The sequence below is a fragment of the Amblyomma mixtum genome, chromosome 7, assembly GCF_055824585.1.
Source record: "Amblyomma mixtum isolate Tamu chromosome 7, ASM5582458v1, whole genome shotgun sequence".
Lineage (NCBI taxonomy): Eukaryota > Metazoa > Arthropoda > Arachnida > Ixodida > Ixodidae > Amblyomma > Amblyomma mixtum.
The window spans coordinates 131,044,579-131,063,375 of record NC_143018.1 but is presented as its reverse complement, the minus strand read 5'-3'; the positions used below and the strand labels follow the sequence as shown (position 1 = coordinate 131,063,375).

General features: G+C 44.3%; 1 protein-coding gene and 1 pseudogene across 1 annotated transcript; both read left to right on the top strand.

Moving 5' to 3' along the window:
- Positions 1–8,170: 8,170 nt before the first annotated feature.
- Positions 8,171–8,670, top strand: LOC149337601 (protein LLP homolog pseudogene; annotated as a pseudogene).
- Positions 8,671–12,360: 3,690 nt separating this feature from the next.
- Positions 12,361–13,182, top strand: LOC149337600 (uncharacterized). Its single transcript, XM_089554914.1, has one exon. The coding sequence runs from the start codon at positions 12,466–12,468 to the stop codon at positions 13,012–13,014; it is 549 nt and encodes a 182-aa protein (XP_089411040.1). The 5' UTR covers positions 12,361–12,465; the 3' UTR covers positions 13,015–13,182.
- The last annotated feature ends 5,615 nt before the right edge of the window (positions 13,183–18,797 follow it).

Below are 18,797 nucleotides of genomic sequence, written 5' to 3'. Positions count from 1 at the left end.
AACTTCAAGGAGTGCTTGTGGGTGGCTTGTGATAGGTACGGCGACGAACGTCAGCGAGCCAGGATGTACAGGGAATGGTTCGACACTTCACAGCAGACTACGGAGTTTCTGTGGGCATCGGCCCTTCCATACCTTCCTAGGAAGAAGAAGGAGGTTCCTGCCGGTAAAGTACAGCTTTTGGGCGACGCGCAACTTCCTGCGCAACATCTGAAGACCCTTGAGCCCGGACCAAAGTACGCCAACGAACCGCCAGTGTCACCGGTGGAAAGGTTGGCCCTGTCAAGAACCATTTCCAAGGAAGTCGTTGAAGGGGTGCGCCCGAGATTCCTTGAAGAGAGCGTCAACGCTTTGGTTGCGTCCCCAGGGGCGCCTCGTCGACGTAAGCACTTACGGTCTTTAGTGGATTTTTTCGAGTGCACTAATTTGCGGCTTGTTTTATCTGATAAAGAAGGTCATTTTGTTGTCATACCCGAAGGCATTTTTGCTGAAAAGGCTTCACAGGCTGTAAGTAAGTGCTTTAATCGTGTCGATGTAGATTCGCAGAGTGTTAAGGAACAGGCCGTTTCGTTACTGAACCAATGTAATCTTGGACCGCTGGCGACGGCTGTTAGAAAAGCACAAGGCGATAAGTTAGATCTGTTTTTCTCCGCCAAGACTATTAAAGTTAACATTCCTTTCAGAGCTATCATTTCGGAAACTGGCACTTGGCAGCACTGTATCTAGTTATCTACAAAAGCACCTTTCGTATCTAGTTGTGGATGATCCTTTCCTGGTTATTAATACAGACAACGTAACCCTTTTCCTAAAGCATAGCAATCCAGGTGGTTGTACAGGCTTCAGTATTGACATTGAAGATCTTTACTATTCACTGTCTCACAATGGGACTATGAAAGCAGTAAAAAAGCGAATCACTGATGACAATGATGAAGTAGGCTTTATTGGTCAGTGCGGGGTTCCTCTTGACACCTTTCTTGAACTGTTATCGTTTTATTTAAGGTCAACTCATGTAGGCTGGCAAGGCGGCGTCTATGTGCAAAAAAAGGGGATCTGTATCGGGTCTAGGGTAGCACCTGTTTTGAGCAATATTTTCTTAGGTGAGATTGATAAACAAATTAGTAGACACAGTGAGGGAATGGTGGTGAAGATTTTCAGATATGTGGATGATTTTTTGGTACTGACAAAAAGAGAGCTTCAATAGGACGATGATAGACATTTTGAAGTTGTTTCGAGAGTGCGCAGATGGCCTGTCGTTTACCTCAGAAGTGCCCTTGAAGGATTCTCTCCAGTTTCTTAGTATTAAGTTGTTTTTCAAGAACGACCATGTTTGTTGGCTTTACTCCCCAAGATCACAGAAACAGGTTTTGCACTATTCTTCCGGACATTCAAAAAATGTAAAAAATGGAATAGCTGTGTCTTCCCTCCGCTCGAGCTTACAGAATTCTTGTTTTCACCGGATCGAAGAGAGTGTATTGTTACAGGTCAGCAGGCTGAAAACCGCAGGGTACCCTGATTCGGTTATTTCGGCAACGTGCGAAAAGTTGGTGCGGCTGGTGAGGACGGATTTCGTCAAGTCAAAGAGGGACAAGGCATGTATGAAAAGGGCAGTCATCCCCTACATTCACAAAGTAGCCCATAATCTAAAAAATGTAGCTGGTAGGTTTGAAGTCGAAGTTGTTTTTTCGGCACCTTGCAAGTTGAGCGGGCTTTGCCGGGCCATCAGAAACCGTAGTGAAAGTGTATTAGGAGTTAGTCCATTTAAATGCCGTGTTACTCACATGTCACGGTTGGTGGAATGCGCATGCTCTGTAGTCTACGAGCTTCCACTATTGTGCAAAAAAGTATATATTGGTCAGACAGGCCGATGTATTAATGTTCGCCTGAGGGAACATCTTAATTCACTATCAGACTCCAGATACTCTCCTCTGAAAGATCATTGCCGCGAGTGTGGGAAGGAAAATGATAAAAAACAGAAAAAGTGCCGCCCTTTGGTCACAAAAACTAAAATTTTGTTTAGACACCGGGATAAATTGACGAGGGACATTATGGAAGCTTATTTCATACGAAAGAAGGAATCACAGTGTATCAGCCAGCCTTCTTTGGCATTAGTTAACAAAGAAGTATTGTTTTTAGATAATTCATGACTTGCTTCATTTCGGCATTCAGGGGTGCTTTTGTTCAGAGTTCACCACGTGGCATATTGTGCGTTTGATGGTCTTGATTCCACTAGACCAATGGTAGTTGCTCTGTTTGTTCACGTGAGTGTGATGTATATATGTTTTCGTTTTTCAATAAAAAAATCAGTCTCTAGTCAGCGCTCGTCTTTGTGTCCTCTTCCTTTGTCCGTCGTTTTGTTTCGCGCTGTTCCCTCCCACGACGACCGAGTACTGCAGCATGTGTTTGATTTGCTTCTTTTTCTTCATTCATTTTCTTTCAGCGATGATACAGTTATACCATTGATTTGCCATTAATAAACACCAGAACTGGTTGGTTTGGTTTATGGGGTTTAACGTCCCAAAGCGACTAAGGCTATGAGAGACGCCGTAGTGGAGGACTCCGGAAATTTCGACCACCTGGGGTTCTTTAACGTGCACTGACATCGCACAGTACACGGGCCTCGAATTTCTCCTCCAAAGAAATTCAGCCGCCGCGGCCGGGATCGAACCCGCGTCTTTCGGGCCAGCAGCCGAGCACCATAGACACTGAGCCACTGCGGCGGCTAAACCCCCGAACTAATAGCCCTGCTACAAGGGCGTCTCGAATGCCTTCCAACTCAATGTCATTCGACTCGACAGCCGGACTTACGCTGCTACACAAAATGTTTGCATGGCGTTCGGTTAACTTGACATCCGAGTCGAGAGAGCTTCGCGGATACATTCGAGGATTTGGAGTGCCTTCGAAACGCGAACGCAGCCAGCACCGACCAATGGCCGTCGCCGTCACTTCGCCCCGCCCATAGCCGCGCCGCGTGACTGTGGCTGACTGGGTGTTCATTTCGATATCCATTGTTCGCTTTCTTTTTTGTGCTGCTTGTTTAGCAAATAGCTCGCGTGCTCGGTGAGTGCTTGATGATAATAGCACATCATTGAACATTTACCGCGTGAGCTTCCCAGTTCCCCAGAGGAGTGCGCCGATGAGGACGACTGCACTCATAGTCTTCTTTACATCGCTGCGTACGAACAGGGGGGCTCTGCGGTACACTCAGGAAGTGGATCGCACCGAACAAACACCAGAGGTGGAGCCTCGGCTCTTCAGGCTATGGGAGGCACTCCGAGGGCTCACCAAGCGCTGGAAGGCACTGACATCGCACAGTACACGGGCCTCTAGAATTCCGCCTTCATCGAAATTCGCCCGCCGCGGCCGGGATTGAACCCGCGTCTTTCGGGTCAGCAGCCCAGCCCTATAACCACTGAGCCACCGCGGCGGCGCCGTTCACTCTTTTAAGTATTGGACAGGTGCATTGCGTTGCCTTGACCCGGAACCAAATTAATACAATCCATCGCAATGATCGTGTACATATAAGCTTAAAGCGTGCGTCATTTACAGCGAATTAAGGTTTCGGGTAGTTCATATTTAACAAGAAAAAAACTGAGCATCTCTGCAGGTGAGCAAAGGCATGAAATAAAAGCATGTTTGTTTAAGGAAGTTCAACTTGCAGGCTTCGCTCCAGCAGTCAGTTATTTCTTAATTAAGGTGTACGGTAAGGCTTTGTACTGTAAGCATAAACCACAACGCAATAATTCTAGGCGACCCCACGAAACACAAAAAGTGCCAGTAGAAATCTATAAGTCATCTACATCAAGATGTTTTGACGTCTTATAGAAGCATAGCCAAATTTTTATATAGCCGTTCAAAGTCTTGAAGACCTCCTGTAGCCTAGGCTAATGCAACGCTATCTGTCAACTACGAGAGGTTTTTGTTGACATCTTGTAGACTTCTAGCTGATACCTTGTTTAGCTATAAAGAAGTGTTTTAGCTCTTCTGTACCTGTGGTATCCGATGCTAGTAGTTGGCTAATACAGGTCTTACCTAGGTGTATATAGATGTATTTGAGGTATTTTGTATCGGGGCTAATGTAATGATGTTCAATGAAAGGCACTTTATGAAGAGCCCGTCCTTGACGCCTCACAAGCAATAAGAACTGAAGAAAGTACAAACGTCTTCCATGCTTGGGAGACATTGAGGGTGTGCGATAACTTGTTGCTTTGCTGTCTCTTGCCCCTCTTGTCTGACATCTGGCTTGTTGTCCGCAGACGAAAAGTATATTTGCTTTAGCAGAAGTCTACGTACCAGGTAATTAATTCATGAGATAATGCAGCAGTTTCTTTTGCAACAAAATTTTGCATATCAATAGTGCAAAATAAACTGCTGTGTAACTTCATGTGTTGACTGCCTGGTTGCTAGACCTCTGCTAAATGCAAGCACTCCTTTCATCTGTAGACAACTGGCCAAATGCGAGGCAAGAAGGACAAGAGAGCACAGGAACAAGTTTTGTCATACACCCTCAATAAAGATTTTTTTCTCCCAAGCATGCAAGAAATCTGTACTTTCTCTTAAACTGAGCTCTTATTGCTCGTCAGACATCAAGAAAGACGCACACAACACAGGCGATAACTTCCCACTGACAGAGCCCTGGCGACCAAGACGAACGTGAACCGTGAGGGCAAACAGGCGCATGTGCCCGTGAAAAATGAAAATCAGGTGAACGAGGAACTACGGACACGTACGACTCAGCGATTGTTTAAGAAGGCCAGTTCTCTTTTGGACAGGGAGATAGATGGCTTGCTGACACATTTATCTTCCGAAGCAGCGATACGCGCTGCTTCATTAATTTCGCGTGTTCACTGATTCCGGTGTCTGGGCACGATCGAGCACTTATCCAAAAACGGCATACAACCCCACTCCTTACAGTGCAAAACCAGATTACTGCCAGCAAACGTTTTCAAGTTGTGTTTGTTCACGAAGCGTCTCATTCAAGCAACGACCAGATTGACCAACATACCGCTTACCACAAGAGAGTGGGATGTCATAAACAATGCCTTCAGTACATTTCACGAATTTTTTTCCTATGACTAATGGTGCACTGCAGCTTTTGCGGATGTCTACCGGCGGGCAAAGTTTTTTTGGATAGCGCACTTAGTTTTTCGGGGGCTGAAAAAAGCACGCAAACAGAATTGCCGCTAATGATTCTTTTTTGACGAAAAGGTCAAATGAAATTTGTGACTTTTTTGAAACCAACTCTGATGTTGGGAGTGCTTTTAAAATGGACATTGTAGATTTGTTCTATTGAGTTCCTCATGGCCCTTTGTTCTCCGCTGTTAGGGAGTGCTTTGAAGAAAATGACCCGATTTCTTTTCAGAACTCAGCCGGTATTTCCATAGATGACTTTTTAACCTCATTACAGTTTTACCTGGAGTCTACTTTTATCACTTTTGACCAGCAGTATTTTCTGCAGAAGTCAGGCATATGCATTGGGCCCTGTGTGGCACCAGTGTTATGTCACATCTTTTTATCTCGTATTGACCAAGCTCTGCAGCAAGTTTTACCCGTTGACAAGGTTTTTAAAGCGTTTAGGTATGTTGATGATTTTATGGCTGTTTTGACTAAAGAAGACTTTACATTCTTAAGGAAACAGTGGACAGTGTTCTATCTGCCTTTAGAGAGCATGGAAAAGGTCTGGAGTTCACACACAAACTACCTCATCATGATTCATTAGTTTTTAGACTTGAAAATTGAGGTCTGTGGGGATCTGGTCTGTTGGTCATATTTTCCGTGTGCAAAGAAGCAGCTGCTACCTTTTGACTCCTGCCATTCTAAACTTGTGGAATGCAGGATTGCTTCGCTTTGCCTTGAATCGGCACTCAAAAAGTCATGACCTCACAAAATGCGGGAGAGTTTTAATCACCATATGGCTAGGCTTTTTGCAGCCGGGTTCCCCCGTTCGCTCGTGACTGCGGTGGTTGAATGTCTCCTAAACAAGACACTGGTAGACAATGGCACTGGTAGAGCTAGGCTAGAGGTCCCTCGTAAAGAGGTAAGACCAGTGGTGGTGCCATATGTGCATCGTGTGGCCTATAATTTGAAAAAAGTTGCCAGCCGCCATGCTGTACGGCTCGCGTTTTCGGCACCGATAAAGCTAGGTGGCCTTTGTTCCCTACTGATAAAGACAACACCAAGGAACGAGGCTGTGGAACAAAACACAGGAGACCGTTCGTGAAATGTGCTGAAGGGGTCGTCTACTAAATCCCCGTCTTGCGGCCACTCCTACATAGGACAGACAGGCAGGTGCCTGAATGAGCGAACGAGAGAACATGAGAGAAACGTAGAGCAGAAAAAGGCATGCACACATCTAACTAAGCACATTAGTAAGTGAGCGTCCCGTAATTGTGAGCCGTGCTTCACTGATATGCGCATTCTGGGCAAAAGCAATGACACTACTGCTGGGGAGTTGATAGAAGCGTTTTTTATCAAAAGGAAAGGCGACTTGTGCGTACGCGACACATCAGTTGTATTGTATAACTGAAAAGAAATTCCTGGAGCGCGCCTTATCATGTCGTTCTTGAGCTTTAGGTGACTCTCCTGCGCATGTGACGACAAGCTGTATAAGTACTTTTCATGCATGCAATAAAATCAGTTCGAAGTTGGCGCTTCGTCCTGTTACCTTCATATGTGGCTCGTCTCTTTTTGGGCCTAAAAACTATTTAATTATGAATGGCAGTAATCTGGTTTTGCACTGTAAGGAGTGTGGTTGTGTGCAATTTTTGGATAACTAAAGACCTTGCTCGTTTGGCAAACTGTAGCAGGTCTAACAAAAGCAAAAGGTCAGGTCAAGCAAAGAACAGAATTCGTGAAATAAATTTTTGCTAACTACCTGCTGCATCTATACAAGAAAGAACGAAGTGAAGGGAAAACACTGTCAGCTGTGAAGAGTGCTTACCAAAACTTTATAAGTTGAGCAGGCCAGGAGGTTCTCTGAAAACCACTGTTGAACAACTTCTACCTAAAAAGAAATGGACAGGGTGAATTCATTGACAACACCAGCTGTGCACACTGCAATGGCTTACGAAGAAATTCAAGGAGGCCTGCCTGCCAAGGGGCTACTTCCTTACATTGTCAAACAGCCAGCACACATACAGAGCAGTACCACCGAGTAGGTTTCCTCAGTGTTGTAGCTATCAATCATAGTGAAACAAACGCTTGATAGGTCCAACAAGTCTATGCAGTAATGCATCTGGATTTTCACAGTTCCCTCTCCTCCATTATTTTTTCTCTAAGTTCACAACCAACTGCAGACCTAAAGCAAAACACAACAATTCGATAATCTTTAGCAACAAGGCATATACAAGTGCAAACAGCAAATGAAATAGCTCAGGGTAGCCCTGCTCAAATAAGCAGAAATCAGGTAATTATAGTTAACTGACAAAGTATTATTCCATATTTTCATGAAAACCTGGAACAAAACAAGCCATCGACAATATATTATGCATGCAGTCACTGAATTTCATGCAACCAATACAATTTACGCCACATGGTTACTTGTAAATTGCGCAGTTTAACGTCCAGAAGCGATATATAGGCAACGAGGGTCGCTATAGTGGAGGGCTCCGGATTAATTTGGACGACTAGGGGTTCTCTAACAAGCGCTTACTTAAGCCAACACACAGGTGCCTTTGTATTTCGACTGTAACGACGTGCGCCGCCGCGGACGGCGTCAGATAGCTTGCGAACGGCAAACGAACGCACAGCCAAACAGCCACCACGACGGGTTACATGATCACGTCATGATAATGGGCATTGCACATTCTATTCCGCCATTATAATCATAACCAACGCCTTCTTAACACGAGTGTCACTGGTAGCCATCAAATTAAGTTGAATACCAACATTCGCAAGGAAGAAGAGGAGGAGAAAAGCATTTATTTAGTAATGTACAGAGAGGTGCTCGGGGAGAGGCCCCTAATGGGTCTCACCCCTTACAATACTAGGCGGAGTCCCTCATTCCGGGATCCCGTTGGTCGAGACCGCTAGGATAGAACAGAGTTGTTTGCAACAATAAAATTCCTACCGGGATGCAATCGAGCACACTTCAATGTGTAGAAAAAATTCGCGCCTTTTCTACCCGTGTTTACACAAGGCGCGGTCGCTTTGAAGCTATGTCACAAATGATGTGGGATCCAGCTTAGAGCACGTTGCAACGTCGCTGTCGTACGATTCCTTCGCAGTTCGCTCGCACGCTTGTTTATAATCATCAGCAATGGCGAAGAGTTTGCGTAGTAAGTGGAAGCGAGAGATGCGAGCAAAAAGCGAGAGAGGTACTCTGTCAAAGAGCTGGCTGAGCTGAAAGAGATGATGGCTGCTGCTGCTGGTGGTTCGAAGAACGACAGTGAAATATCCGACATGTGCATCGTCGTTGATGCCAAGCAAGCCACCGGGCGTCCTGATGCGCCTGATGAGCCGTCTGGCGCACAAGTTGATGACCAGATGGGAACAATGGACATTGACAAGCCTGTGCGAAAGTACGATCCAAAGACACTCAGAGATGAGCACGGCACCTACCCTGTTTGGATGAGCCAGAGGGCAATACGGAAGCTAAACGCTCAGCATGGACGAAAGTCTCGGAAGTCAGCTCGCAAGGGTGTCAAGAAAAACAGGCAGCGGAAGTCCAGGCATTAGTTTTTTTCACATTTGTTCATTACTTGTTAATATAAAGCACATGGAAATAAAAATGGAATGCTCACTCTTGAAAAAAAGAGAAAAAAAGAAAAAAGAAAACAAGATGACACTTGATTTTTCTATGGTTCCAATTTATGGACGACTTTCCTAAGAAAGCAGCTCATAGAGGATGATGCAAGAGCAACATAGCGGTATCCACTGAACGAGAACTCAAACGCTTGGAAATGCCCTGTCTTCGTACATCGTTCGTACATCGTACGGCAGCAGCGACGACAGCTTGCGAGACACGCCTAACGCGCTCCCCTGCTTCCTTGTGCAGATCACTTTTGCCGGGTGCACCAGCCGCCCGAAGTACGCCGGCGTATTATCGCGCTTCGTCAGCAGGGTCAACCACGCAACCAACGCCAACAGGCGTCAGGAGGCGATACTCGTCAGCAGCACACGTGGTCTTCAGTCCTGGTTTCCGGTGGAGCGCCGCTTGCTATATAAGAGGCATTCACTTCCTGGCCTGGTCACTTGGCAGCAGCGACGACAGCTTGCGAGACACGCCTAACGCGCTCCCCTGCTTCCTTCTGCATGTTAGTGCTCGTGAAAGCAAACTTTCCTGACTCCTTTCTTTGCCATCGCTGCTGCCAAGCACAATTCTACGAGTATCTGTGTGTGTGTGTGCTAGAATGGCTAAGGATATTGAAAAATTGAAAGAGGAATTCCGTAATGAGTTCGTGAAGCTAAAGGAGGAATTTCAAAGAGAGGTGAAGACGTTACTTGAATCTTCCGAACGCGGCCTGCGGAACGAAGCGCACGAAGTCAAAAAGGAGCAGATGGAACTGACTCACAGCATTGAGTATACGCAGAAGGACATAGAGGAACTAGAGAAAAAATTGCAGCTAGAAGTGGAGAAAAATTCGAAACTAATGATCGAAAATCAGGAGCTCAACTCCGGATGTGCTTCCTTAGAAAAAAAGTCTCGAGATCTTGAGATCCGGCTTGTTCAATGTGAACAATACTCTAGAAACCACAATATTGAAATTCAAGGTGTCCCAGAGAATGAGGAAGAAAATGTGACTCGGATTCTGTGAAAACTTGGTGATGCAGTCAAAGAACCAGTCACAGACTTGGATGTCGAGGCCTGCCATCGCGTTCCCACTCGCAACTCCGGCAAATCTAACATTGTTGTTAGGTTCAAATCCAAAGCCAAGCGTGATGATATGCTGCAGAAATAAAAAAAGATGCGGCTTATTGTCGAGGATGTTGGACTGGAAGGCACGGCTTCAATCTATGTCAACGAACACCTAACGCCCGAAAACAAAAAAACTTATTGGAGCTGCAATAGCAAAGAAAAAGGAAGTTGACTGGAAGTACGTGTGGACAAGAAATGGGGCTATTTACGCACGCAAAACTCATGGATCCAATGTCATTCGCCTGTATCTGCACGATGATTTGTCAAAAATGGAATAGTAACTGGTCGCTCAGAAGATGCATCTTTTTTCCGTTTCTTAGACTAATATGGAAGATACGCCTCTTTTCACACCATGGGAGTTAAACTGCTCTCTAAGAAACAATAAGTGCGGTAAATGTTTGCAAATGCTACACTTGAACATGCAGTGTGCTTTAAATAAGACGGATCATTTGAACAGTTTTTTGTCAAGCCTTCAGTGTACACTTGACGTAATCATGCTATCTGAAACTTGGTATCGCTTCGATAGTGACGTTATTCGATTTCCAGGCTATAATAACTTCTTTCTTAACCGAAGCTCAAAACGTGGTGGGGGCGTCGCCCTTCTATTAAAAGAAAGCTATTCGTGTCATATCTTATCGGAACACAGTGTGAGGAACGAGAATATTGAAATGCTTACAGTCCAATGTCGCCGTCAATCATTTACCGTCGTTTACCGCCCACCACAAGGCAATATGAATGAGTTGCTGCGTGTTTTTGAAAAAGAACTCACTTTTTTGTCCGATAATTTCTTATCTTGTATAGGAGGTGATTTTAATACAGACATGGGTGTTAACAGTCCTGAACAACAAGAATTCACAATATTGCTTAAAGCCGCTAGCTTCCAGAACGTTTTAAATAGCCCAACACGCATAACTTCCCCTTCATCTACCATTATCGACCTTTTCATCACAAATTATGATGTGCCTCTCACCGCAGGGCGTTTTGCAGTAGACATCAGTGACCATCTACCTGTTTTTCTGCGCGTTGAGACTAAACCCCTCCAACACAAACCTTTAATCCACGTCGGCAGTGTATTTCCCAGAAAAACCTTGAAACATTTAGAAGTCGCATAGAGCTAGTAGACTGGGAACCTGTTTTCTTAAGCACCGACTAGGATGCTGCCTACACAGCTTTCTTGCGACTCTTTTTACCAATCTATCACGAATGTTTTCCCACTGTTGAAGTAAAACTGCCGAAAAATGCTCGCAAACCATGGATGTTCCCAAGACTTATAAGACTTGTAAAAAAGAAGCACAGGATGCTTGCTGAATTTATTAGGACTAGGGATACTTCACTATTGGCCCGTTTTAAAGCATTTCGGAACTCTTTGAACAAAGTACTCAAAACAGCTAGGACCACTTACCACAATGACCTTTTTGATAAGGAACTCTCCAATCGCCCTAAAGAAAAATGGAGGCGCCTTAATCTACTTTTGAATAGAATTACGCATCCAAATAACATGACAAGTTTAGTAGTTGATGGAACTAACCTAAGTTGGTCTTGTTTGGCCGGTGCTTTTAATACATTTTTTACTACCGTTGGCAGTCGGTATCACAGCCCTGACTTCTCAAAATTTCTTGGTGATAGACTTCCACAATCCCTCTTCTTTGAACCTGCAGATGAAACTGAAGTGTACTCTATTTTAAAAAACTTGAGAGACACGACAAGCTTTGACTCTTGCGATCTCCAGAGCCGCCCAATAAAGTATGTCCTGCCTTCAATAGTTCCCTGCTTAACGCATATATATAACACGGCGCTGACTACAGCCCACTTTCCTGCTGATATGAAACTTGCTAGGGTGGCAGTAATCTTCAAAAAGGGGGATAGAAATAATTTAAGTAATTACAGGCCCATATCGGTCTTACCTTTCTTCTCCAAGGGGCTAGAACGCGTAATTCATCATCGAACTCATAATTTCCTTCTAAAGCACTCTATTATAAATGACTGCCAATACGGGTTTACCAAGAACAAATCAACAGAACATGCATTACTTGATCAAAAAGAATATATATTAGGTAATATTGAATCCCAGAAGCTCACTCTTGGAATCTTCGTAGATTTCAGCAAGGCGTTTGGTACCCTCAATCATAACATCCTCTATGCAAAACTTGAACATTACGGTATACGTGGCCATGCCCTCAACCTTTTCAAGTCGTATATGTCCTCGCGTTCACAATATCTTGTCATCAATAACTGCCACTCTGATGTCCTACAGATTTCAAATGGAGTGCCACAGGGTAGTTAGTCTCTTGGGTCCTATACTTTTTAACTTATATATAAACGACATCACTAATATAAACAACGAGATAAAATTTACTATTTATGCTGATGACACCACTTTGTTCTGTTCCTCCACTGCTATTAACCAATTAACCAATTCAGCGAACTTAGTATTGACTGCTCTGAAGGAATAGTCATCCTCAAACTCCTTGACAGTAAATAAGGAAAAAACAAAGGCGATAATATTTCATGCTAAGGGCAAGTTGGTAGAGAATGGTCCGCCTATCTTTTTCAGTGGCACACAAATTGAATATGTTCAATCATTCGCATCACTTGGTGTATACTTTACCCCTTCAATGTCATGGGATGCTCACATAAACAAGGTCTGCATCAAGCTTTCTAAATCCATAGGTATCGTCTCTCGCCATAAGTATATGTTACCTACAAAGACAAAACTTGACCTTAACTATGCATTCTTTTTTTCATACTTAGGGTACTGCTATTTGGTATGGGGAAATACTACAGTGTCCAATTTGCAAAAGCTTTTTCTTCAACAGAAGAAAATGCTACGAGTCATTACAAATTCCTGCTATGACGCCCCAGCTCGTCCCATTCGAATAAAATACAAAATAATTCCAGTTCCTAGGTTGTTTGAGTACAGGTTTGCCTGTTTTTATAAAAAGCAGACTGCAAGAGATGACCCCTTTTTGTCCCGTATTGTGCAGCTGGTACACAACATGCCGTATACCACTAGAAACGCTGAAATGTTTTCGGTACCCAGATGTAGATTAAACTATGGTTTTGCTATGCTGAAATATATACTACCAAGATGTTTGAACTCTTCTCTTTATAACAATATAAACACAATGTCTTTTCGTGGACTTCGTGAAACTTTTATTGATTAGGTTGTATTAGTACTGAAATACATATGTCGACCGTTTTTTTTCTTTCCTTCTCATTGTTTAACATATCTAACCCCCTACCTGCATTAAAGCAAAATCTATTTTGTTTGATGTGTGAATTGTTATTTGTATGCCGCAAGAACTGCCGCTGCTGCCGCTGCCGCCGCTGCCGCTGCCTCTGCCGCCGCTCATCGTCGACTTTTTCGGGTGACGAAGCCCGTCAAGCGGTTATTGTCAACCGCTTTTATTTCGTCACCCACGCTTTCTGTAATGGCAAAAAGCGAAATAGACATTCATTCATTCATTCATTCACTTTGGTATGAGAACACTGGCTGAGACAGCTTTGTCATTTGCAAACCAAAGCAGGGACGCACAGCAGACGGTTGAATGAGGCACATTGCCAACTTAGCCGCAGAAAGGTTGACGCTTTCAACACACGAAAGAATTAGAAGGCGACTTACTTTTGCTGAAAACGAGGTGCACCTTTCAGCGCAGTCCTGGTAGTAAAAGGCATCGCGGGAAAACTGCAAACAGCAGCGTGAAACGAAGCGCCTACAAGCGCGAGACAAAGAAGGCAGAGAAACGTTGTGAGCGTCCACTTAGTGCGCGTAGCAAGCGACCGCTAGCGTCCGCAACGCCAAATGGCCAGACAAAGTACTACATTCCAAAAATGCAAAATAAACAAAGCAGCAACATAAAAATAATCACAAATTGCATCTCATACTTTTATGTCACGCTAATCATTTATAACTTGCAAAAAGGTTTATTTTTACTTCAAACAGTTAAATTCACGTAGACAGACTGTAGACTATCACCACCGAGCGGAGCGACACAAAGCAGCAAGCTGAGGCGTTCAGGGGCCCCTCTTGAGATCGGCCGTGGCGAAGGGAAGAATGCGCGCGAGCCTCGAGCGGACTGCGCCGACATGGCGAGGACAGCATGGAAGAAAGCGGCGATGGCGCGACGGCAACATTCCTTGCTCGTGGCCAACTGAGGCCGAACGAAGAGGCGTTCGCAACAGGAAACAAATTTCATGATTTGCGTAACTTTAGTGCAGCTTTACAAGTGGTGGGCTAGTTGTACTCGATGTGGACCGTGATAAACGTGATTTCGGACTACTTATGACAAAATGCGCTGTCAGAGTTTGAGCACAAAGCGCGGACTTTGCACCGGTGCGCCTTCTCTTAAAAAGGTGCAAATATCGGTGTAGGGCACTGAAATCTAACAGTTTATGTGCCACATTTGCATGTTTAATTCATTGCTTGGAATAAAACGTGAAGGTTAAAAATGCTTGTCATGATCTATATCATGTTTAATCAATGGTGGCAGCTTTCTGCCAATCGCCTGAACATATTGGCCCGTCTTCGTAACATAGTCTTGAGTTAGACGTTTCAGTAACCGCGGATATCTTAAACGGACGTCTTGAAGTTTCCAAAAGACATCTGGCCGTCGACGTATATGAGACGTTTCATTCTAGCGCAAGACATGTGAAGCCATTTCGAGCTGTTCAAGGATGTTTCTAAGATGTTCTGTGTTTCGTGGGACTTGATTGCAAAGCAGTGCTACAACCACTTTTTTGTGTGTGAGAAAACACTCTGATATTGTTTTTCTGCCAATAGTACGTGTGCATGCGGCTATCTGAAAAACAAAGAACCACTCGTTCGCACACGTGAATTTACGCACTAAAGAAAACAGCTGTGCATATAGGCAACTTCCACACAGATCAAAATTGCGAGGTGGCGTACGTAAATTGAGAACTGACTTCATGCCGACAAAAAAAATAAGAGGAGTTAAGGTTTATGCACACATGCTCGGACCTCGTTTTGTATTTTGCCTGTGAAAGCATAGTGTCCTTCCAGAAGTTCTGCACGAAAGACTTCGGAGCTCTTTTTCGACTCTTTAAAAGTGTGCCACAGTATTTAGTCTACAAAAGCACTGTGCTGAATCTCACTGTTTCACATAGTCTGTCACATGGAACAACTGCAGAAACAGAGTTGTATGCCCTGCTTGTAGACTAGAAGCAGATTTCCGTTATTCGGCGCGACAGTTTATTCGTACCCTCGAGATGTCATATATTTGTAGAGTGAAGGAGAGGGCGGAACGTCGCTTGTCGTATAGCCGCTCAGCATTCACAAAACAAACTGATCGGGGAAGTAATTCGGAATGTAAACTGAGTGCGTACGCACTGGCGCTACTCGACAGACGTAGTACGACTAACATACACACCTAAGACAGTCGCAAAAAAGGGACTGACATCACTAGCTTCCAAGAATATTCCGAGCTGGTTAATCTAGTCATTCCTCAAATTAAGTAAAGTATCACCTAAAGTTGCTTGACAGTTGTCCTGCGCAAAGTCCGTCGACCGCTGTCACAACCAGCGTTACGCGCACGCTGTTTTTCACCCCATGGGTGCCGCCAAACTCCTCCGATTTTTTTTTTACCTACGTCAGTCGTCATCACAACGCTCAAGCTCTTGCGACGCCATAATCAGGGTATTTTCCGGCAGTTTTTTACCGGACTGCCTCACTGCGGAATGAAAAGCTTTTTCGATCATTGCACGATTTTATAACGAAAAAAGAAATTTAAAGTGGAAGCTCCGAAATGCCGATTGGCGCCACCTGCGTCTTAGTAGCGCGTGTAGCACGAAGCCGATCGAGCATGCCAGCACGGCGGTAGTTTCCAGCATAGCCACTAGATGGCAACACATTTCACTGCGCATGCAATCATAGTGGTCGTTTCCAACACAGACACTAGACGGCGCCATATTCCCAGCACAAAACAGTCTATAGAATTCCAGCACACCTGAGAATCGGTCCCACGGCTCCTTTTCCTCGGTGGCCTTTCCTCGTGGCATTCGCAACGTACCAAATCCCGCCACGCAGATCCGCCAGGCGCATTTTAAGTACCCTACCCGTGTGACTCACACGGCGGGGTCTTTGCGAAGACTCACGGGTGATGCATGTCTGCATCGATTATTCACGTCTACTTCGGAGCGCTTTAAGAAATGTTTTATCCCAAGCAATGCCAGCCACGCAACAAGAATTATGGTCAACCTGCCTTATTGCGGTGTTCTTCGTTTAGCTTCACAGGGCTTCGCTTCTACACTCTCAACTGGCTCACCGCATAAGCTAGCAGATGTATGTGCTCGATATGCGAAGTGAGAAGAAGCAAGTTTTGAGAACTAGGCTTCATACCCAACCATTGTCAAGCGGTTTGACGATTTCCTTGTGACACATTCTTGAGACATGGACTGAGCAATCTGTTCTTTATTTAAATGCCTAAGCGCACATGAGCAGCATAGATAAAAGAACAGACAACGGAGGCCTAATCAAGGCACGAGGCCGTGGTAATTTGGTAACTGCTGTGGTAATTTTATTGCAATATGGAGAACGTCCGAAGCCCGACTTTCTCACTCTCACTGTAAGCAAGTATTTGGCAGCGAGCGCTGCCTACCGACGTTCCTTACATCTGTAGCGGTCATGAATCCTGTACACTAAGTGACGCACCCCGAGAAGCGGACCGTGCGCTCAGCGGCCTAGCCAGCTTTTGTCTGCAGGAAATCAATGCGAATACATCAATGAGAATATCCTATACGAATACGATTACATGGCTCATCGAGAAACAAATGCGGCGTCTGCGACCTCCCAAAAATACCTGATGACGTCACCGTAATATCAAAGAAAAGTAGTAGTAGTAATATTGATTTTAATGGCGCAAAAGCAACTGAGGCTATGATGCGCCAAACACAAGGTTATAGTTTTTGTTAAAGGTGAAGCTTTCTATACTTAGAGTTTGTTTAAAACACTGGCTTCCTTGAGAAACCTAAAAATACATGAGATGTGAACCAGTGCTCGATCACCTAAAAGTAACACGGGGTGTAATGGGATGCTTTCCCTGTAAAATGTTGTAAAATATCTTTCTTTGTTCTTCTAGATTTATACATGAAATTCAAATGGGGTTCACTGTGAGTTCAGCACCGCACATTTCACAGAGAGGTTTGTTTTGTTTGTTTAGCAGAAAGTTGTGCGTGAGGTGGGTGTGTCCAATGCGGAGCCGATATAATATAACTTTGGTAAAACGTTCTTGATGCTTACATGATTGCCATTCCCCTAAAATGGGCTTAACAGAATGTAATTTGCATTAACAGAATGTAATGCTGCCTGCCACTTATTTCTGAGTTTACTGTTGATAAACTTTAAGCAATCCCTGTGCGGTATGCTCACTTGTTTTATTTGACCATTCCGGGCTTGTGCAGCGCATACATCTGCTTTCTCATTGCCCACAATTCCAACATGGCTAGGAACCGAGCAGAATTTAATGTTATGCTTCTGTTTTGTGATTTTAACTATGTTATGTAAGATGCTTCCTATTATGGGTTCAGCAGCATTCCTGGAGTGCAGTGCTTTGAGCATCCTGAGGGAATCGGTGTAAATGATGCTGTTTTTGATGCTCTCTCTTACTATTTCTTCTACAGCTACAAAGACGGCATAACACTCAGCAGTAAAACCTGATGCGGATTCTGGTAGTCACATTATCTGTTTAGTATTTTCTTGGATTACTGCACTTCCAACGTGACTCTGTTTTTGAGCCATCGGTATAAATTTCAATGTAAGTGTCACACTTTTCTTGCAGTGCAAAGAATTCCTGTAATATGTACTCGTTTGGCGTTTGCTTTTTGTCTAAATGTGTCATTGTGAAGTCACATACTGAAGGCAGGCTGTACCATGGTGGCAAATATTCATTCCTTTTTGCAATATTCGGTAAGCTCTATTACTGGCTCTTCACATTTGTCTTGAAAGCGCAATAGTAATGGTCTGATAGAATGTTGTTTGTTGATGAATAATCTTTTAGATGGGCCCTTGGTGACAATTGGATGGCAGAGATGTTTCGGAAGAGAACGGATTTTTAAGACATATGTGTATGTAAGTGCGATTCTTCGCTCCTCAAGAGCGGGCTCATTAATTTCAATGTATAGGCTGGCTACTGGTGATGTTCTGTAAGCTCCAGATGATAGGCGTAAATCAATATTATGAATGGGGTCTAATCTTTTCAAGTAGGATGCTCTTGCCGAACCATATACTATGCACCCATATTCAAGCTTGGAGCGCACCAGAGAGCGATATATTTGTAAAAGGCTTGCTCTATCGGACCCCCACCGTTTCCGTGAGAGCACTTTTAAGATATTGAGGGTTTGAGAAACTTTCTTTGTAAGGTTTATAATGTGTGGTAGAAATGTGAGTTTCTTGTCGAAAGTTAGGCCTAAAAATTTGTATGCTTGTTTAATGGGTAGCGCAGTACGATTCATGTGTAGATTGGGATCGACCTGGAGGCCTCGTCGCAATGAAAAAAGAACAGCTACTGTTTTTTGAGGGGAAAATTTAAATCCATTTCTGTCTGCCCAAGCACCTAGTTTATTGAGTGTGATTTGTATTTGTCTCTCACAGGTTGATATGCTGGAGGACGAGCACGCAATTTGTAGGTCATCTACATAATCTGAATAAATTATGGACTTGGGTATTTCTTTAGCTAAGGAATTCATGTTTATTATGAAGAGTGTCGTGCTTAGAATGCACGCACGGGGTACGCCGTTCTCTTGGGTGAAAGCGATTAAGAGAGTTGCTCCTAGGCGGACTCGGAATATCCGGGTAGCCAGGAAGTCGTTCAAGCAGTTCAGCATCCTGCCGCGGATACCTAGCTCTGCAAGGTCAGGGAGGATGCCGAACTTCCACGTGGTATCATAGGCCTTCTCAAAGTCGAAGAAGACCCCAATACAGTGCTGCTTGTGG